This window comes from Stigmatopora nigra, chromosome 21 (genome assembly GCF_051989575.1).
Source record: "Stigmatopora nigra isolate UIUO_SnigA chromosome 21, RoL_Snig_1.1, whole genome shotgun sequence".
In the NCBI taxonomy this organism is placed as follows: domain Eukaryota; kingdom Metazoa; phylum Chordata; class Actinopteri; order Syngnathiformes; family Syngnathidae; genus Stigmatopora; species Stigmatopora nigra.
The window spans coordinates 3589430-3610453 of record NC_135528.1 but is presented as its reverse complement, the minus strand read 5'-3'; the positions used below and the strand labels follow the sequence as shown (position 1 = coordinate 3610453).

At 43.9% G+C, this 21024-nt stretch overlaps 4 protein-coding genes and 3 long non-coding RNA genes across 10 annotated transcripts; 2 read left to right on the top strand and 5 right to left on the bottom strand.

Moving 5' to 3' along the window:
* Positions 1 to 35: 35 nt before the first annotated feature.
* On the bottom strand, positions 36 to 1844 carry glmp (glycosylated lysosomal membrane protein). The gene is made up of 7 exons (XM_077744089.1): positions 1706 to 1844; positions 1419 to 1583; positions 1254 to 1352; positions 1039 to 1182; positions 753 to 971; positions 372 to 646; positions 36 to 300 (listed from the first exon to the last, which is right to left on the bottom strand). Exons 1-7 carry the CDS (start codon positions 1784 to 1786, stop codon positions 129 to 131), a joined length of 1155 nt encoding a protein of 384 aa, XP_077600215.1. The 5' UTR covers positions 1787 to 1844; the 3' UTR covers positions 36 to 128.
* A 274-nt stretch (positions 1845 to 2118) lies between these two features.
* On the top strand, positions 2119 to 6038 carry hsf1 (heat shock transcription factor 1). Of its 2 annotated transcripts, none has more exons than XM_077744088.1 (13): positions 2119 to 2452; positions 2726 to 2834; positions 2909 to 3045; positions 3117 to 3241; positions 3740 to 3815; positions 3890 to 3949; positions 4025 to 4200; positions 4519 to 4658; positions 4728 to 4788; positions 4915 to 5020; positions 5410 to 5463; positions 5554 to 5602; positions 5676 to 6038. In XM_077744088.1, the coding sequence occupies exons 1-13, from the start codon at positions 2327 to 2329 to the stop codon at positions 5819 to 5821; spliced, it is 1365 nt and encodes a 454-aa protein (XP_077600214.1). In that variant the 5' UTR covers positions 2119 to 2326; the 3' UTR covers positions 5822 to 6038. The 2 variants fall into 2 exon arrangements, with proteins under 2 accessions (XP_077600214.1, XP_077600213.1); XM_077744087.1 differs by having other exon boundaries at positions 4725 to 4788.
* On the bottom strand, positions 5049 to 6650 carry LOC144215251 (uncharacterized). Its single transcript, XR_013330373.1, has 3 exons — positions 6617 to 6650; positions 6475 to 6519; positions 5049 to 6408 (listed from the first exon to the last, which is right to left on the bottom strand). It is a non-coding gene; the product is annotated as an uncharacterized LOC144215251 (long non-coding RNA).
* A 77-nt stretch (positions 6651 to 6727) lies between these two features.
* Positions 6728 to 10655, bottom strand: LOC144215194 (uncharacterized). The gene is made up of 15 exons (XM_077744027.1): positions 10645 to 10655; positions 10416 to 10480; positions 10296 to 10355; positions 10048 to 10074; positions 9828 to 9869; positions 9343 to 9381; positions 9116 to 9166; positions 8813 to 8956; positions 8706 to 8747; positions 7625 to 7732; positions 7513 to 7545; positions 7319 to 7342; positions 7218 to 7256; positions 6938 to 7147; positions 6728 to 6879 (listed from the first exon to the last, which is right to left on the bottom strand). The coding sequence occupies exons 1-15, from the start codon at positions 10653 to 10655 to the stop codon at positions 6728 to 6730; spliced, it is 1047 nt and encodes a 348-aa protein (XP_077600153.1).
* A 1294-nt stretch (positions 10656 to 11949) lies between these two features.
* Positions 11950 to 15582, bottom strand: LOC144215067 (uncharacterized). Of its 3 annotated transcripts, none has more exons than XM_077743847.1 (12): positions 15279 to 15582; positions 14267 to 14328; positions 14061 to 14093; positions 13947 to 13982; positions 13821 to 13877; positions 13702 to 13743; positions 13607 to 13630; positions 13395 to 13439; positions 12721 to 13320; positions 12311 to 12640; positions 12203 to 12246; positions 11950 to 12117 (listed from the first exon to the last, which is right to left on the bottom strand). In XM_077743847.1, exons 1-12 carry the CDS (start codon positions 15287 to 15289, stop codon positions 12115 to 12117), a joined length of 1287 nt encoding a protein of 428 aa, XP_077599973.1. In that variant the 5' UTR covers positions 15290 to 15582; the 3' UTR covers positions 11950 to 12114. The 3 variants fall into 3 exon arrangements, with proteins under 3 accessions (XP_077599973.1, XP_077599972.1, XP_077599974.1); XM_077743846.1 differs by having other exon boundaries at positions 11950 to 12120; positions 15279 to 15581; XM_077743848.1 differs by lacking the exon at positions 13607 to 13630 and having other exon boundaries at positions 11950 to 12120.
* A 564-nt stretch (positions 15583 to 16146) lies between these two features.
* Positions 16147 to 18870, bottom strand: LOC144215070 (uncharacterized). Its single transcript, XR_013330342.1, has 4 exons — positions 18636 to 18870; positions 17906 to 18069; positions 17178 to 17390; positions 16147 to 16570 (listed from the first exon to the last, which is right to left on the bottom strand). It is a non-coding gene; the product is annotated as an uncharacterized LOC144215070 (long non-coding RNA).
* A 1245-nt stretch (positions 18871 to 20115) lies between these two features.
* On the top strand, positions 20116 to 20556 carry LOC144215069 (uncharacterized). The gene is made up of 3 exons (XR_013330341.1): positions 20116 to 20143; positions 20219 to 20321; positions 20379 to 20556. It is a non-coding gene; the product is annotated as an uncharacterized LOC144215069 (long non-coding RNA).
* Positions 20557 to 21024: the final 468 nt, after the last annotated feature.

Below are 21024 nucleotides of genomic sequence, written 5' to 3'. Positions count from 1 at the left end.
ACATTTTTTCCAAACAGCCAATAATCATCCTTGACCAGTGTAAAACAAAATCGATTTTATTTGTATAAAATATTAGAAAGGACAAGATAAAAGAGATAAAATCATGCAAAAATCAAGGATAGGTCTGATCAGTTGATGGGCTGGTAGCCGGCAGGGACCGCCGACCTCTTCCGCACCGCCACGTAGACTCCGCCCATCAGCAGCATAAGCAGCGGGGCACCTAGGCCCGCCGCCAAGACGGCCACCACCAGCGGGGAGAATGCGTCGACGGGGGGTCGGCCCAAGCCCACCGTGGCAGTCCTGTATGGCGACCCGGAGAAAGACCACCCGTAAGAAGACGAAGCCTTTCCCACCGCGGCGTGCCGACTCACCAGCTGAGGAAGGCGGTGTCGTTGTAGGAGGGCCCGACCGTCAAACCGAAACTTAAATTGAGCCCGAAGTCGCGGAGGTCTTCGCGGAAGAAAGCCCGCACCAAGGCGCTGAGCTCGGCCAAAGTCTGTCCACTCCCGGCCTGCGGTTCCGAATGGCGGCACGGCACGGCGTCCTCTGGCATCGGCGCCGCTCGCCGATACGCCACCTGCTTCCACGAGATGAAGCCGCGCTCGTCGGCTTGGCTCTCGTTGCTGTTCGACGTCCATTCAGACGACTGTGAGGGAGGTCAAAGGTCAGACAAGAGCTCAATTCAAATCTTGTAATTTTACCAATTTTTTTCTCCAAAGTATTACATTGACCATATTTTAAACATATTTCACCTTAAAGATGGACGGTGTGAACTCGTCATCGATGGATCGGCGGATGCGGACGGCGTCCAGCGGAGACGTTCCGCTTAGCGTCCGCAGTTCCAACAGGAAGCGTGAGTTGGCCGACCTGGCCGCTAGGCCGTCCAGCTGCAGCGCTAGCTGGGAGGAATTGGCCGTGTGGAGGAGGCGGGGCCACGGCAAGGCACGCCCTTCCGACTCGAACGCCGTGAACTGCCAGAGGACGGAAAAGGTTACGCGCCGACGACGCAAAACAGGCCGTGGTCGACTGGCGACGTACGTTCAGACAAACTGATCCACCCGCCAACGCGCCGCATAGTCGGGCTGCCGGCCCCGAGAGGACCATCGGAGACCATGTGACCTCGTCAAGCCGGTAAGGAGAGAATGTTTCGACTGTGTCGTTAACTTCCAGGTATTCCAACAGCTGTTGAAGTAATCACGTGAGTCCATGTAGAAAAAAAAATAGACAACGATACAAGTAAAAACCTGTCTGACCCTGGTAAAGACCACCGCCACGCCTCCTATGACGCTGGTCTCAGGCTCCACCCGAAGGCCGCCACTGGTGTTGCTGCTCAAGAAAAGCGTCCAGTTCACCTGAAATGGGTGAAAAAATGAAGGTTGATTGGAGGGGGTCTATTAGCGAGCCGTGACGTCACTCACCTTGACGTAAGAGGACGTGAGATTGGTGTGGACCAGCAGAAGCGTAGGTGCCCCCTGGCTGCAGAAAAGGAAATGCAGGGTGTCGTTGTCCCCCAGCGCCCTAATGTGCAACAGGTCTCCTCCCGGAGGGCGGCTCGACGAGCCCGGGTTCAACTCCACAGACAGCTGGTGACGTCAACACAAGCCATATTAATCATCGCACTCGAGCACGTGACTAACAGCGTTCAACCAAATGAGCACGACTCGGCCAAGAGTAAAGAAGTTTGAAAAAGTTCACGCTTTCTTACTTTTCTGCTGAAGGCGGCACATAAAGCCGGTAGTATGGCAAATAAGAGCAAAGCGGAGCCCCCGATCCTTGCAGCCGCCATCCTTGTTGTGATTAGTCACGTGAGCCGGTGTGAGACGTACGTCAGCTGACCAAAAAAACATGCCGCTCCCCCTTGCGCACTTTTTTTAAATTGAATTATAAAATATATGGTATTTATTCACCCAATATAAATTGTGTATAATGAAGGAATATATATCTTGTCTTTTCTGCTTTTTTGCTTAGCTTTTGTGAAAAGCATAAATGTGTTCTACAGTTTTAAACTGCAACCTGGGTTGACATTTTATATTTATCTTATGTTTACTACTGGTTTTATTCTGGTATATGTTAATTTGATTGTTTAAATTTGTATTATATGCTTGGATATCCGTAGCGGAAGAGAAGTAGTGGAAAGTGATGTCATTAACACGCGACCATTTACTTGCTGCGCATTTGCTTGTTTGGAATTTTCCACCACATTTGCCTGACCACTGTTTAAGGTTTTTTTCGGGTACGCTGGGTGGAGGGGCTTGGTGTTCAAACTTTTTGGGAGACGTCGAAAAGTCAGGGACATTTTGGTGGTGGTGCGCCGTTTCTTAGACGGATGGCATATCCGAGAAGTTCGCTCGAAGGCTCGCTACTGGCGGCCAGCAACGTCCCGGCCTTCCTCACCAAGCTGTGGACTTTGGTGGAAGACCCCGACACGGACGCACTCATCTGCTGGAGCCCGGTACGAGTAACAATTTATTCGCAGTTCTAATTTCGCCCACTCAATGCCGAGTCAAACTGGGGTAGATTAGCCGCTAGCTACATTAGCTACTACGTATATACTTCTATAGTATTTCACAGCGCTTTCGTGCTCATCTTTAGTCCAAAAACGTTAGAAATAATGTCACCTTTAATTGACGAGTGTCATTTTTCCATTAGCTCACTAACTTCATGTTTACATTCTTTAGCCCTTTTCTAAATCTGATTTTTTTTTCTTGTTTTGTTGATCCATCAGAGCGGAAACAGTTTCCATGTTTACGACCAGGGGCGTTTCTCCAAAGAGGTCCTCCCCAAATTTTTCAAGCACAACAACATGGCCAGCTTCATCCGACAGCTTAACATGTGTAAGTAGCGACCACGGCGCCCCAAGTCCGCAGTTTCTCCACTCTGAATCCCTCGGCTTATCCCCCCATCCTAGACGGCTTCCGCAAGGTGGTCCACATGGAACAGGGCGGCTTGCTGAAACCCGAGAAAGACGACACAGAGTTCCAACACCCCTTCTTTGTCCGAGGCCAGGAACGCATGCTGGAGAACATCAAGCGCAAAGTCACCAACGTACGTATGCGTGTACGCGCCCCGTCAACGCCAGCCGGGTAACAACAGCCGTCCCTTTTTTTTTTTTTTAGGTGTCTTCGACACGTCAGGACGAAAGCCAGATCTCCTCGCAGGGAGTCAGCAAGCTTCTCGACGACGTACAGATCATGAAGGGCAAACAGGAGAGCATGGATTCCAAAATCAACGCTATGAAACAGTATGATGTTGTTGTTTTTTTTAACCGTAAAGCACGTCAAAGTGGAGGCTCGGGGGCCAAATCTGGCCCGCCGCATCATATTGTGTGGCCCGGGAAAGTAAATTATGAGTACTGACTTTCTGTTTTAGGATGAAATTAAAATGAAGAGTATAGATGTATAGTAGATTTCTTGATTTCCCCTTTTTAAATCAATAATTGTAATTTTTAATCAATTTTTCTGTGTTTTTAGTTCAAAAATCATTTTGTAAAATCTAAAAAGTTATATATAAAAAAGCCCAAATAAAGATTGTTCTAAATCTATAAAAAAAAACGGAATATTCAGGGCTTTTAATCATTTTCTTTTAATCCATTTATAAAAAAATTAACCTAAATATTATATCTAAATAGGTCTGGCCCACTTAAAATCAAAAATGACGTTAAAACGGCCCGCGAACCAACCCGAGTTTGCCACCCCTGTCGTAAAAGAACTTAAAAAACATCCTTTTGTGTTGTTTTCAGCGAGAACGAGGCTTTATGGAGACAGGTGGTCTGCCTGAGACAAAAACACGCCCAACAGCAGAAAATGGTCAACAAGGTAAAAACACTCCCATTTGCATCACCACGTTGGCGTTCTTTGTAAGATCATCCCCATTTGCTTTTCCTCTGCAGTTGATCCAGTTCCTGGTGTCCCTGGTCCAGTCCAACCGGATCATGGGAGTCAAGAGAAAACTGCAAGTCTACATCTGCCGCACCTTCTGTGTCGCCCTCCCCCTGCCGTCGTCTGATTTGATGTTTTATGTTCACAGCCCCCTGATGCTCAATGACGCCGGCTCCGCCCACTCCATGCCCAAGTACGCTCGGCCCTTCTCCGTGCAGGCCGCGCCGTCCCTCCTCCCGGCGGAATCTTCCGGGCCGGTCATCTCTGACGTGACCGATTTGAGCTCTGCCGAAGAGGCTTTTGGCGATTGGATGGAGGCGGGGTAAGTGAGAAGCAATCCGATTGGACGGCTGCCTATTACGCATTATTAGGTCGGAAAAAGCTAAAAGTGCACCATTGTTGGCTAGCAAGATGTATAGCTGCTAATGCTAATTTACCTTATTTCAATGGTTAATTGATTATTTGGTTAGTAGTAGTAGCACTTTATATTTAATAAATAATAAGGAATCTTTTGAGTTGTTTCGGGCATGGTTTAAGTCAAAAAATAAGCTAAAATTAATGAGTACTGTATTTTCACGACTATTAAGTCTAAATATGTAAAACGCCAACCGGAATCATCCCCTCTTTCTCCAATTTGAAGGAAAGCAAGTAGTGTCAAGGAGGAGGAGCCACCGTCAACGCCCGAGCTGCTTCCGTCCGTAGACACGCCCCTTTCGCCCACCACCTTCATCAACTCCATCCTGCAGGACGAAGACACCGCTGAAGCTGTCACCATAACAGGTGAGTTGGGTCGGGCTGATTGCCGTGGCTTCAAACCAAGAACCCTGTCCTCCTCCTCTCCATCAGCAGCTAGGCCACGCCTCCCCGCCGATATGACGCCGACCTGTCAGACGTTGGCGTGTATTGACAAGTAAGTGGGCATAACGTGGTGGAATCGTGAGTGTTAAAATGCATCACTATTTTTTAAAGTTATCTAATCTAATATAATAATTAATAACTAATAAAACACTTACCATAAGCGAATTGTGCTTTTCAGGTCGGAACTGTCTGATCACATTGAAACAATTGATAACAGTCTGGAGAACCTGCAGAACATCTTGAGCAACCAAACCTTCACTTTTGACACATCACCGCTAATGGAGGTACGTTTTATTGTTTATTTCTTTTTAAAATTGGCACATTTTTATGCCACATAGAACAGGGGTCGGGAAACTTGAGATGATGTGTTCCAGAAGAGTCTACTGCAAAAAGAGAAGAAGATTAAAGCAGTTGTAGATGTAATATCTCAGTTCTGTCACCAGCAATTTCCATATTTTAGCTCACAGGTTAGCAAAGAGCCAGATGCACTCATCAAAAGAGCCATATGTGGCTCCCGAGCCATAGGTTCCCTACCCCTGACATAGAAGATGGCTAAATTTGTAGGAAGCAACTCCCCGTATTTACTTGTTATAAGCAGCATTCATAGATATGCTAATTAATATATGCAAGTAAATAGGATCTGTAGTTAGTTTAATGTTGGGTGTGTTTTTAGCTTTTCAGCCCGACGCTTCCTCCGGGTGACTTTGACGTCAGCGCTTTGGACAGGGTGAGTAAAACCCAGGCGGTCTTTTCATTCTTTACTACTTGACGTCCTGAAGATGGATGATGATGATGCCGCTCTGTTTTTTCCTTCTAGCTTCTTAGCGACAACTTCCCCAAAGGAGCCGAGGAAAGCCACGACGCCGGTAAGAGCGCCCATAAATTAAATATTTAGAAGAGAACGATAAGCATTTTTTTGTTTTTGTGTGATTGCTCCAGCCAAGCAGCTGGTGCAGTACGCACCCACCCATCATTTCGAAGGGGGCGGGCTGGACTTGCCGTCGCTTTTGGAGCCGGAGCCAGAGCCGGAGGCGGAGCCTTTCCCCACCCTTGACCTCGGCAACGACTTGAACTCCGACCTATGATTGAGGGGATCTCTGTTACCGTGACGACCCTCAAGGTTAGAGGTTGTAGTTGCAACTATGCAGATCAGCCACCGCCGCCCCTTTTAAATTGTTTTTTTTTTTTTGCAATTTTTCAAGAGAATATTTTTGGAAGCATTTATCTTATATTTATTGTTAGCAACCGGCGCAGGTTGTCAACAAGTGCTACATTATGCCACATTAAACATGTTTGTGTGCATTTCGTGTGTCATGTCATGTGACTGATAGCATGCTCGCTAGCAACTTAGCAACTAAATACTTTGGAGATGAAAATCCCCAAATTCAGCCTTTTTCTCATAAGAAGAATTTGTATTTGGAGCCGACTTGCTCTATAAAAGATACCAAAATGTTTTTAATTAAGTCGAGCAGACATGGATTATACAAATAAAGAACCGCCGTCCATCTTCAGTATTTCCGACCAGAAAAGGCCAGCCGGTGGGCGGGGCCTAGAGGCGACCGAAGAAGCGCGCTCATCGCTCGGCGCATCGGAATCGGCCGCGGGCGATGCGCACTCCGGGCCGCCGCCGCGGCGAGTCAGCAGGTGTCGTCGGCGTCGCCATACTCTGCAGCTGGTGGGGAAAACGTGACGACGTCATTGCGGACGGATGGATGGACGGACGAGTGAGCGGCCTGACCTTCAGGACCTTGACCCCGCGTCCCGTACTCTTCAGTGAACCCGCCTGCAGAGGACAGGTAAGGCCGGCAGCGCACCAACCACAAACATTATCATCACCGGGATGCCCAAATGGTGACAAAAATGGATGTCATGATACTCACCGGCCTCTGGGGGCTCTCGGGACACTGGCCCGCCACCTAAAACGACAAGTAGTGAAAATGAAACACTGTCCCTGTACCAAAACCAAGTCTACAAATCAAACTTACTTGTGTTCAGGGGTGTTCCAGTCGCTTCTGAAAAAACTTAACAAACACATGCACACAGGCGTGTTTTGTGGATGGGAAAATGGCATCGGAACCCGAGTACGACGACTTACGTGAGTCCGTGGCCGCGGTGGCGGTCTTGGCGTGCCACGTTAGCGTAGCTGCGGCGAAGGGGATTGCGGTTAAAAGGGCCACATGCGATTGTCGCGTGTTACTTACCCGTCGAAGCCGCCAGTTCGTCTCCCGACGTCTGTCCGAGTGTCACCGACGACGACACTGCAACCGTGGCCAAGACGTCCTGGTGGGTCGTCTCCGGGGCCAAAGTGGAAAGATCCGCGGCGGTGGCGGTCGCCGTCAAACCGTTCCTCTCGGTCCCGGGAACGGTCGCCGGTAGATCGCCGGCGTCCAATGAATACTGTCCGGCTGTCGCTGCGACCAGATAAAAAGATTAGAAAATGGCGTTGTGGCTATTGAGGGCCAGAAGAATCAAAATGTCCACCTCCGACTTTGTCCACAAACTGCGTTTGTCGGCCGTTTCCTGTCCAAAACTGAATCAGCATTGCTTATCTTTTATTCCAAAATTTAAAAAAAAAATGCTACCATTTTCTTGGGACCAGTCTCTGCCTGAAAATGAAGAAAATATGATGCTCATCAAATTGGAAAGTAAATATCATTTTAATGCCTTAATAATTATATAAAACCAACTATACAAGTCAACTACCATATTAACCCGAATATAAGTATACAATTTATGTATAGTGAAATGTTAAATTGCAAAGTTAGTATTTCAGTACCTGCTTGTTGGGATAACGGCAACGAGGAAGGTGCTGAAGGAAAATGGACATGCGCTTATTAGGCCAATAATGTAGTTGTGATATATATATTTTAACTTGCAGTTATGAGTACATGAGTCCTGGCTGTCAATTTCTGGGACGGCGGAGGTAGGCGACGGCTCGGAAGCCGCTTCTTCATCCACATGACCAAGGACGTCTATCTCCGTCAAACTTTCTTCACCTGCATATCAAAACACATCGTATTGGTAGAGAGAAATGAGTGTTAAAATACTTAAGTGGCATCAGTTAATGTAGAATACAGTATTTGTTGTTGTTATGCTGTGCTTGTACCACAAGAGGGCTTGTAGCAGCAATGATTTTGCTATTGTGCGACACGCAGACGTCATAATTGCTCGCCGTGCGTTTTTGCTCGCCGCACCGAAAGTCAAATGTTTGTCCAGTACAAGAACAGCGTTATAAGGAGTGAGTACCTAACATTTTCGTGTTTTTCCTTCTTATTCTACCATAAAAAAAATGTTTGTGAAGTGGGGTTTATTGTCATACTATCCATCGTTGTGCATTTTCAGCTTTTGACAACCATATATACTGCCTTCGTTTAAAATTACTACTAAGTGGTACTGCACGTGTTTTTTAGCAGACTATATTTTGGACAAAGATCCACCCAGTAATGTTACAAAGTCTTTAAAATGAATTTATAAGAACTCTAACCCTTTCACTCGACGAGCTTTCTAGCCACAGATTTTTTTTAAAATGCCGTACAACCAAGGGGTCATTCAGTGTAGCTCGCATAAATACCTCAATATCAAAATTACTGGAAAAAATGCATAGAAGTGTCCTAAGCTGCTTCGATTCTTTTTCTTGAAATAGCTATGACATTTTAAAAACAGGCAGATCTGAGTACCAAATTTATTTATTCATGTAAAATTACATTGGCAGTGACCCCTTAGCCGATAACCGGTCAAATTGCCTATATGGTCCCATATGGCTATTTAATAGCCTAAATAATAGTCATTAAATCCCTGTTCACCTAATGTTAAAATATATCAATTGGCAATAGTACATTAAATTTCAATAAGCTTGGTTGAATGGTTTAGAAAATCACCTTATCCCCCTACAAAAAAACAGCTGGGAGGGTATTTTGTCAAATCACCGGGTCGTAATAAACGCCCGACGGGTCGCAGAAATGGTCTTACCCGGTTGGAATGGGAAGCGATGCTCCTGCGTCTCTTCGGTTCCTTGCAAACAGGGAGCTGTCAGTCACGTGTAACCCCGCCTACACTGTCACTGTGTTCAGACTCACCTGTATTTTCCACCTGAGAAGCTCCGCCCTCCAATGACATATGGCTGCCTGGTAAAAACAAGGCGTGACTCACCCCGGTCGCTTCTCCTTCTCCCGCCGTTCCCTGGACTCCGCCCCTTCCGTTCATCTGCTTCTGTTCTTCTGCTGAAGCGTAACGCTGGTTAAAATCCAGGGGGTTGCTTCACCCCCTCTTCGTCGATGATGTTCACCGTTTGAATGAGAGTCATAGTCTGCACATGAGAAAGTGAAAAAAATAAGCGGTCGCCATTCCATAAATGCTTAGCGAGGACTAATTTGGTTTACCTGCCGAAGTGTCCGCCGTTCCTCTCGACGGTGCTGCGGCACCCCGGTCACCTGAACAGTCGGTGGTGATCATCGGTCAAATAATAACACCCAACACTTGCAACTTTTTTTTTTTTTTACATCCGACAGCCAAAGGATTGATTTATTAATTTACAAAACCTTTTAACCATATACCAGTGTAGTACTAAATATAATATTTCTTAATTTTTTTCTAGGTTTTAACTCACCGCTGACGTCCTGAGCTGAGGGAGCATCCAGTCCGCCACCTGTTGGGTAAGAAACATAAAACAATTACAGTGTTACCTCGACATACAAGCACCCCTATATACGAGCATTTTGAGATACGAGTAAAATTTCGAGCAAATAATTATCTCTAGATACGACAAAAAAATTCAGATGCGAGAAAGCTAGGTGCCCAAAACATGAGAGGCTATTTATCATTGTTTATCATTGCATTTTTTAAAAGATATTTTTTTAAATAGCGCAACTGCTTGTTTATTAATATTTCACAATTGCTTGTTACTATTATTAGTTTCTAAAAAGAAGTAGTTGCACTCTTGTGGTTGGATTTAAAAGTATGATGTACCAAAAATCTGATAATGTTTGATACTCCAAAAATAGTTGTGTCCACTCAACTGTGGCGGAGTGGAACAAACCAACTTTTCCCACCGGAAACACTCTCGGGGGAGGGGCGGGCGGTCAGTGGACTTACCTGTTGAGCCCGCCGTGCTCTGGTGGGCATCCGGGCGTCCTCCTGGAGAGGAGATGAAGGGTGGGTCAACTGTGCTCATGTTTCCTCCTCTTAATTAAAAACCGGACAATGCTTGACTTTCATTGCCGTCTTTGGCTTGAATTTCTGGCGGGATTTCCGTTTCTCCAAAATTTGGAATTTGACTTTATGTAAAGTGGAAAGGTTACGGGCCCCGTCTCACCCGCTTTCTTGGCAGATTCGTCGTCATCTGAAAGGAAAACAACATACTGGTTTTGGGCTTTGGCGTCAGTCAATTTGCGCTCCTTTGTTTCCAATCAATCCCTCAATTGGCCAATGAGCAACGCAAGGGCAGAACGGCGCCAGATGTTAAGGAATTCATCAACGTGATCCCTTTTTGATCACGTCTTTAGGGGATCGAGCTCAAATCAGAAGTCTTGTTTTTTCCCAAAAGTCAACCTTGCGGCTTACCTTCGTTCTCCTCCGACAGGTCGTTCTCCGCCTCCTCGGTGAAGTCTCCTTCCTCGGCTTCTACAAAAAAAGGGCGAGTCTGAGATCCGGGCGCTCACGTCAAATGGACCTCTTTCTCACCCTCCACCGGAGCCGTCCGTGCCGCCGCTACCAGGACGCTCAGCAAGGACATCAGGATCAAGTTTCTGCGGAACGTGAGTACATCTTTTATATGTTTGCACACACGCCCGATCGATATCAATTATCACGCGACATTTCTGTCAACTCGCAAGTCCCGACACAGCCGTCAGTTAATTACCAAGTCCACGTGAACCAATCATTACCGTTATTTGGCCCGAAGTCTACTCACCGAGGCGACATGATGCTTGTCTGAACAAAAGGTCCGTTTCAGTATTTATATGCAGGGGGCGGAGTTACGCCACCGTGTGGGTGTGCGGGTATGCAAGTCCCACCATCACTAGTTTTTACACTTTCATTCAATGACAGAATTTTGTCTGTGTATTTAAATATAAATAATTGAGACTTGAATATAACTTTTGAAATGGATTCATTTTACAAACGGCTTATCAAAGAGGGTCGTGGGGGGTGCTGGAGCTATCCAAACTAACTATGGGCACTAGGTGGGGGGGGGGGGGGGGCAAACAAAATTAAAGGCCAGCCAATCACATGGCGCAAGGAAACATTTTTATACTTGGGGACAATTTAGAGTGTCCAATTAGTCTACCATGCATGTTTTTGGGATGTTGGAGGAAACCGGAGTACCTGGAGAAAACCCACGCAAGCTCAGGGAGAACATGCTAACTCCAGACTTTTGAAGCTGTATAGTAAAAATAATTTATGTCATGGTTTGCCTCTGCATAGTTGAAACAGACAGGCAATTCGGATATGCCCCAGCACCCCCTGCGTCTCTTAAGCACTACGGAAAATGAAATGAGGACTACGGGTTGCGACTCAGTGAAAGTACTATTGGGGATTGTTTGACGGCCTACATATACTTTTTTTAAGCTCCTTTGAACATGAATTAAAATTCATCTACAGATTAAATACTAATTAAATCATTGTCGATCAGATAGCAATTTCCTGGTAACACACGTAAAGATGTCCACAGAGACCAACAAGACCGATCTTTGGGTTTGGCGTTTGGCCCGAGTACACTTGGACAGCAGAGCATTGAAGCCGGGGATGCTGGGAAAAATGGCGGTGTGTCTTTCTTGCAATCACGTCAAGCTTTTGGGAGAAACCTCATCTGTTTCATCTCGATTCCTTTCCCGCGCAAATCACTGGAGTGTAGCCGGCCCCAACCTACCGCCTTGCAACCCGAATCCACCACAGTCCAGCACCTGTAATTTACTTCAAATCCTCAATGAGACTTGGACAGGTCGCCAAAAATGTCACAATAGGAGCCATTGTTCCCTCCGGCTCCATTTCGGGAAAAGAAGACAGACGCCGACCGAGAATGGGATCGGGGTCGGGAAAAAAACAGTATTTTGGGGTAAGAGAAGGTTATGAGTTTTCCCAGACTGAAGACTGTTTCAATTATATTGTACAAAAGTAGACTTTGTGCCTGCTGAATCTTTAGATGACCTTAATTCAGATCTGTGATCGGCAGACCGATTATTGGATTTCCTCGGAGGACAAAAGAAAAAATGAGACGTGACTGTTAAGACTTTATTGGTAGTACACAGTCAATATTGCTGGATGCCATGGACTAGGAGCGCTACACCACGAACGTACTATGTACAGGTGAATCCAACAGGCGGAAACCAAGCCACAAAGACTCGGAGAAACCAGCGATCCAACGGCATTTGGATCGAAGCGCTTACTTCTGAAAAATATCAAAGACACTCGTCATATTGTGTACTCTAAGACATGGTAGGTGAAGCCTGAAGCTCAAATGTGAAGATTACCCGAGGGTTGGAGGTGACGGAGTCCGATTGCTGGGCGACAGGAGCTGTCAACAAAAAATCTGAAAATTAGTTTAAGTCAAAACTTCCCTTGTCTGATTGGTTGGTCACCTTCAGTGGAGTCAAGGATTTGAGAGCTCTCTTCGGGATCCGGAACTCTTGGCTCCTCCCCATTCACGTCGCCCGTGAAGGCATCTCCGCCGACCTCGGCGTCCGATCCTTTACCGTCCTCGACAGACTTTTCGTCAACCTCTCTGATCTCGGCCCCTTCCATCAAGTCGGGTCCGTCGAAGACATCCGACCCGGGGATCTGATCCCCTTCCCGTATATCCTCTTCGTCGACGACCTCGGGTCCCAGCTGGCCTCCCGGGACTGAGTCAAAGACGGAGTCGGGATCGCTGCTCGGTTTCTGGTCGCCGTCAATCACTTCTGAACTGGACTCTGATGACAGAAATAACGCAATCTTCAAGTACGTCTCGGTAGCATTTGGGCTATCGATTCGCTAGCCAATGACTACTGACCGTCAGCCGGTTCTGGAGATTGAGGTAATTCCTCCACGTAAGCAGGCAATTCCGAGGACGCCGCGCTATCGGCGGGATCTATAAATTCTTGTGTTATTGCTGTTTCCAGCGGTACATCAATGACTGGTGCTTCAATAGACTCTGGTGCTATGAAATTTGATAACAATTCGCTAGAATCTGCTGGTTCCACATCGGCCAACGGATCGATGAAATCTGTTGATTCCGCAGACTCTACTGATTCCACGTCGGACAATGGATCGATAGAATCTACCGACTCTACGGACTCTGGCGATTCTGTAGAATCTGGTGACTCTACATTGTTAGAATCTGGGGATTCTACATTGTTAGAATCTGGGGATTCTACATCGTTAGAATCAGGCGATTCTGCAGACTCTGACGATTCTGCGGTCGCCAATGATTCGCCGGAATCGGGTGATTCTGCAGACTGTGATGATTCTGCGGTTGCCAATGATTCGTTGGAATCTGCCGATTCTGCAGACTCTGACGATTCTGCAGTCGCCAATGATTCGCCGGAATCTGGTGATTCCGCTGTTTCTGCTGACTCCGTTGAGTTTATGGACTCTGGCAAATCTGTAGACTCTACACATGAGGGAAAATTGAAACATTTCTCCACTGTCTGCTGGTGCTTTTTCTGACTCTGTACGAAAAAGTACCTTGACTATCTTTGAGAGAGTCGTCTGGGTCTTCCAATGCACCATCTGCAGAGATAGTGTTTTGTCATTGTCGTTGTCATAGCCACTGCAGACAAACTCACAAGCCAGAAGTGAAAAATATCTCTTTCTTTCAAACCAAAAGTTACGCAACCGTTCTTCACGTGATCTAAAAATGGAATCAAGCCTGGATTTTTTTCACAATTGACCGTTACCTGAATCCGGCGAGTCGGGAGCACCTGAGGACGTAAAGGGTTAGTTAGTGTTAGGGTATGTCGATACTCTAAGGATAGTTTTTGAAAAATCAAACCTTCTCCTTCCACTTTGTCCGGTTCTTCATTGTTCGCTGGTGCTGATGACAGAAAAAAAATAAAGGTCGACCAAGGCTAAGGACGCACATTGAAGGCGACCGATCGATTTGCTGACTACCTGGCGATCTTTCTTGGGAGTCGTCGATACCTGTGGACACGGGAGACTCGGCAGGAACTGAGGGAGAAATATTAGCTCGCTAATTAGCATTTCTTAGCGTGTTTTTAAAAGTCTGTCCATGCTTACCTGCTAGTGATGTTACCGCTTGCATTGATATTCTTCCTACAAAAAAAAACAACAAATTAAAGATTTTATTGTGGAAATTATATTTCTATCTTGTTACAACTTAAACAAAATTACCATTCATATGCGCCAGCAAGGCCATACTTCTTTCTACAACAAAAACACGTTATTTTTCACAACAAAATGCTTCAATTGGGTAAAAAAAATATTTGGAATTCTCGCAAAAATTATCCACTGCCAACAATGTTAAAACTGAACACTTGACATTTTTGCAAAGTTGTTGAATATGTCGTTTATGGCTAATAATGTTAATTTTTTCTTACCAGGAAGTGGAAGAGCCACCGCAACTGTGACCAGACCAATGAGAGCCAACAGGGATAAACGCCTAAAACGCATAGAATCCACAACATCAAAACACGCGGGAGTGCGTACGCGTAAAAAATGTAAGTCTAACACCAACACACCCAAAAATGTTGTCACACGCTATCAGACGCAACATATATATATATATATATATATATATATATATATATATATATATATATATATATATATATATATATATATATATATATATATATATATATATATATATATATATATATATATATATATATATATATATATATATATATATATATATATATATATATATATATATATATATATATATATATATATATATATATATATATATATATATATATATATATATATATATATATATATATAGGAAGAAACCAGCAACCCACATAATATAGTATTTTTTTGCCAAATGGACTCATTTTTTTGCACTATAAGTACACACATTCAAGAATAAATAATCAATAGTAATATATATATATATAAATAACATTTTTGGAAGGGTAATTTTTTGTTTTTTAAATCTGAAACCAAAAACAAACATATGTGATAGGAACAATAGTAAAACGGAGAACAACAGGTTAAGGAGGAATCTGTAAAAAATATATTTTTTTAGATAACTTTAGCTTAAATAACAACATAACAGACTTTCGGTAGTCAGAGAGAAATAAAAACGTATAAAAGTCGTACTTGAGTATTTGTTTTATGAAAATGTACAACTTATAGTCCGGAAAATACGTTATGTTGTCCTTTTTTTTTAGTTTTACAGAAGTTCAAAAGCGTTTTAGAATTTTCTATTATTTGTAAAAGAAAATAAGGCTACTTATTTCCCACTCGCAACTGCTTAATTCGCCCTTGAGTGGAAAAAAATATTCCTAGTTAAACAACAATTGCGCAAAACTTTTTTTTTTTTGGTGAGAAACAAAACAAAAGAAAAGCGATGACCCTGGCGACGTGATGCGTTGGACTCACCGCGTCCACATTTTTTGTCCAAGCGTCAGATTCTCCGGGTTGCGGCCGACCAATTTGTGGCGTTATAGAGACGCTGAAGGCTTTTAAGGAGCACTTAAGCTCCGCCTCCTGACTCCCAAGCGGTTCACCGGCGCGACAGTCCGACGGGAAAGCCGGGGATTGGATCTGCCCGCAATTGAATCAAGCCAAAATGAGAAGAAAAACAGCTAAAAGTTTGAGATAAACACTCGCCAATCAAAAAATAGGCCAGGGGGTGACGGAGTTATTCAAAGCTGAACAACAAGATATAGTAAGCCGCATTCCACGACCTTGAAAAACAAGATGTGCAACTAAGTAAATCTTGACGTCGATGCTGTGAAATGAGGGGGTTTTAGATTTCCTTCCTCGTCGGCGCACAGGTGTCGGAAAATTATGATGCGGTGGTACCTTGAGATACGAGCCTAATGCGTTCTGGGACTGAGCTTGTATGTCGATTCACTCATCACTCAAAGGATTTTTTTCCATAGAAATGAACTAAAAACTAATTAATTTGTTCCAACTCTCTGAAAAAACAACAAACAACTCAATATTGGAATGGAAAAACCTTTGTATTTGTTCTAATTCACAATTTATTAACAAAGTAACAAATAACTAGCGGTTTAATAGTACTAAATTAGACATATTGTTTGATATTTTGATACCTTTCTTTTCTTGGGTTGGCTCTATTGGCCCCGCCTCCACCCTGACTTTCTTAAAAAATGTTGGCTAATTTTGCACCGAGAATGGAAAACCCCGCCCCCAACATACACATCACATCACATCATCTATTACATTACTCCATTTGGATCATTCATATTATCTTGCTACTATCTCTGAACAAATGCTAATGCTAATGCTAATAGATCCACTCATACAAAGTAGGTTGGAATGGTTTCATCAGAGTAGAAATATTTTTTGGGGGGGGGCCAAAAAAAATAGATACGTACAATATTTTGGGGGAAGATTTTATTCATGAAATGGGAGGAAACGTCACCCACATTCACGCCCGGGTGCGAGAGAGCCCCGCCTTCTTTTTGGACGCCCGACTTCTAGTCAGTTTGCTTCGAGGACGAATAGGGACCAGATTGGCGCCATCCAAACGGTTTTGACGCTTGGCTTTATCAACGGCGAGGACATTGGAGGCGGGGTCACGAGCGCCAGCGGCGTCTGGGATTCCAGTGGGGTGGGGGCGGAGCTTTTTCTTCTTTCCGTTAGCCGGGTTTTCCTCATCTGATGGGGGTAAGATAGAATAGACATATTTTGGTGGTTTGATTCTATGCTTTAATGCAGTGATTTTCAAACTTTTTTGGCCACCGCCCCCTTCACCGCCGGGCCAAAATGCCAACGCCCCCCTCTTTACCCCTTTCCAACGAACGAAGCTTAAATAAATAGAAGACAGGCGCCTCAGATATTATTCGCTAATTCCGTTTCTTTTAATAGACCAATGCGCAGTTCACCTCGAATCATAAAAATTGATAGCTGATGCATTAAGCCGGTCGCTGTGCGCATACGTCTGTGGTTAAGCGTTGCCGGCGCGCTATTGTGTGCTCCTCTGCGGCTGACTGGATGGTGGTGGTTTCCCCAGTCGCCTGCATCGACGATAAACTCGCGACAATTCGTGATATACGGTATATGCGCGCTGCTCGTGAGCGCTCGAGCAGACAACGTTTCTTGTTTCAATAAAGCTTGTTTTTTGTCGACTTTTTATTACAGACAATCAATTTTTCCGGTCTTTCTACAAACACCAACGTCACATTTTACTGTAATTGCTCCATCGCCCCCTTCACTATTTCAACGCCCCCCATTCGCCTGTTTATTCGTCAGCGCCCCCCTGAAAGTTCACACCACCCCCCGGGGGGCGGTACCGCCCACTTTGAAAACCACTGCTTTAATGCATTTCAAAATGGCTGCTTTGCAGGGTGATTGACATCAAAGATGGCGGCTGACCTTCCTCCACTCGGTCCGTTGCCGGATCTAAAATGGCCACGAAGAATAACAACGTCAGTGACCCCAATCGGAGGACAAAAAGGTGAGTGAACTACCAATGATGACACGTACCCAACACGACAACTGTTACCCGATTGGCTGTTTGCGCTAAAGGAAAACAAATGGGAGAAAATTTTATCACCTCACGTCACCATGTTTTAAGTAAGTATTATTTATAAATATGTATTTTTCAAAGATGTAGCTCCGCACATCATCTTTGTTTTAGATCCCAGGTGTGAAAGTGGCGGTCCGGGGGCCGAATCTGGCCCGCCGCATCATTTTTTGTGGCCCGAAAAAGTGCCCACTTTCTGTTTTAGAATCAAATCCAGTGTTTTTTTTCTTTTTATGTTTTTAGTCCAAAAAGCATTTTGTAAAATCTAAAAGTAAATCTTTATCTTTAGTTTCTATATTAGCAATTCCAAATCTAGTATTTAACCCATCCATTACTAATATGCGACGCCATCTTTTTTTTTAGGCGTAAGTGTGTCTATAATAGCCATTTTTGTCATTTGATTTAGTCAAATTGCTTAAATTAGATTTTTGTACCTTTTGAAAGTAAATAACAGAATAAATAGTCAGACGTACGGACTTGATTTAAAATACTATATCATAATGTATCTTACCTGTCGAAACTTCATCAGATGTAGAATCTGAGTCGAAAAGAGCGTTATAGCGTCGAAGAGCGTCCGTTCTGGATTTTGACCGAGTACGATTCCACTCACCGTCGGCGTTGACGTCTCCGTGCACCAGCACCACCGTCGCGCTCAACGAGAGCAGAAGTAACTTTCTGAAAGTCAGACTCGTCAAGCTCCTCATTAGTCGGAAAGCAGTAAAAAAAAATCATTTTGGAACCAACCAATCATAGTAATCTTCAAAATGACACTCCTTTTAACTATAAAATTGGCCTTTAAGTGTAATTAATCAAACAGATGTGTAAATATAGTAGATCAAATTAAACTAACTTCTAAAAAAAGTGACTTTAAAATGATAACAAAGTGGAATATTGACATGGTCGCATTGGCCCCGCCCACTGGAAAATCTAATAGAGGATTTTAAACCCATAATATGCTGCTAAATTTTACACTTTGCTAATTTAGTATCCTTAGGCACGCTATTTTCTTGTTGTCATGTGACCATACAGTCATTTTGTTGACATGTTTTAGAAAATTAGACATGAGTATCAATTCTGGTTGTGATGTCACAACCAGAATTATTAAAAATTGGCCTGTTGGGTGGAATAATTGCCACCAATTGAGCAGTAAATGAGTTATCGACATAGCAAATTATATTTGTATAGTCTGTTTGTTTTATTTTGAATAATTTTTGATGTTTTTTGTAGTGGTGAGAACCTACCTGGTGAGCATGCTGAGGTCGGCAAAGTCCGTGTTGTGTCTCCACTCTAATCAGGACCGCTCTGACTTGCGCTTTTCTACCTGCCGCGTTTTATATATCTCCCCAAATGTCACTATGTGCGTGCGAGAGAGTACGGGGGTGTCGGGTTCCCCCCGACAAGAACATTGAATTTATTGACGCAACCGTGGGTTTTTTTTAATGGTAGTCAGAGGTCAATTGTATTTTATTGCGGGGAATTCTCTGACATTTTTAAGTACTAAAAACCTATTAGCATGTTAGCTTCATTGAAAATAAGATTGGGCCTACTTCCAAATATTAGTAGTAAATTCTCAGGGTATTTTAATTGGATGTTGTCTTAGTGGAATGTGCAAATTATCCTTTTTTTGACTTAAATGAGATAAAACATTCCAAATTGATGATAACTTTGCTATTTAAGGTTAAAGAACAGATGACGCGCAAATTTAGACAAAAACAGTCACCTTTATGTCGAAATAAGTGAAACGACGTCGCGGTCTCTTGACTTTTTACGGGTAGGTACACCCCCCTAGACCCCCGACTCCAACCCCCCCGCACACGCTAAGGTGTCCTGCCAATCTTTACCCAGGTTGTCCGTGTGCAACAAGCGCAAAGTTTGTCTAAATAGTTTCTCCGGAATCCCCCCTCGCGTTAAAGGTCATTTGGCGGGGTCGCGGCTTGGATTACAATCCGCACTTGTCCGCAAGAACAATCAGAGCAGAACCACTTGGAACCCGAAACGTCCCACAACGAGAGCCGAGTCCATGTTTGTCGCCGTCTGAGACTCGCCGTTTGTACTTTTGTCTTTTAAACTTAAATGACTTAAATTCTTATATATTTTTCCTGTTTATTATCATTTTTTTCTTTCTTTGGCCCTAATTACTCTGTGGTTATCATAGCCTAAATTCTTGTAGCATTTAATGTTTTATGTTCTGGTCATTCGAATTGGCATATTAGTAAATTATTTAGTAATTTTGTAAGCATAGGGTTCGTTGAAAAATATTACATTACAAATATTTGGTTAAAAGTAAAAGTATTAAATGAAAAGAAACCTCAAGTATTGATTAACAGCTTAAATGTCTGATATTTTTTAATCAATAGTCTATTTTTATTCTAAACAAAACCACATTTATATGAAATGCAATTATACTAGACGACAACCTATATTTTAAGCCAACTAAATACACAAAATCAAAATTCCGGCCAGAAAAAAAACACCCGTCTCCAGAGCATGAGTGCCTTCTAGTGGATAATACTAAAATAAATTAAAAAAACAATCTGACATAGTATAGTAAGGCTTTTATTCTTTTAAAACAAACCGACATAGTATAGTAAGGATTTTATTATTTTAAAACATTTTTTGTAGAGTGGTGGCCCAGTGGGTATTTTCCCACTATCATTCAAGAAAAAGTCCTAAGTGACTAAGTCATCAGTAGATGAAGTATTTTTCCATTAAAAAATGACTAAGTGTTTCACCCGTTTCCCATTTGAAGGTAAGTGTAAAGTACTAAGTATGACCCGGGAGTAAAAAGAGACAATACAACAAGTACAACTGCTTTCTCTTACAGGTCAATAATTGGGAGAACCAAATCCGAGCAGACATCTGGAGCTTCCTGTCAAACAGAAGTGACGAAAAGTTCTCGGGAAGAGCTGTGGCTTTCCATGGCATTGGTGAGCTATTCTTACAAAAAAACGTCAATGGCATCTTAATCTTCTTTGCCCTCCTAGGAAGTCCATGTTTTCCTGCCCAAACGTACGGCCGAGATCGACGCTACTGGCGGAAATACATCCAGTTTGACTTCAACCAGCTCATCAAAATGGCCACTCGGGAAATCATTTGATTTAAGTAAAGCATATTGTTTAAGGTACTTTTAAAATGAAATTAAAGATATATATATATATTTAATCTGGACTAGTTTTGATCTTTGTCCCACGTCCGACAAGTTGTTACTTCACGGCGATGGTAGGAAGCAGAGTTCTCGGATGATTGGTCGCCCTGAGTGACCAATCCCATGGTGACCAATCACCGCGGCGACCAATCCCATGGGCGACCAATCATCCGGGCGACCAATCATCTGGGTGACCAATCCCGCGCCGACCTATCATCTGGGCGACCAATCCCGCGGCGACCAATCATCTGGGCGACCAATCATCGGGGGCGACCAATCCTCTTGGCGACCAATCATCTGGATGACCAATCCCCGGCGACCAATCTTCTGGGTGACCAATCCCACGGCGACCAATCTTCTGGGCGACCAATCCCGCGGCGACCAATCATCGGGGCGACCAATCCTCTTGGCGACCAATCATCTGGATGACCAATCCCGCGGCGACCAATCCCATGGCGACCAATCATCTGGGCGACCAATCATCT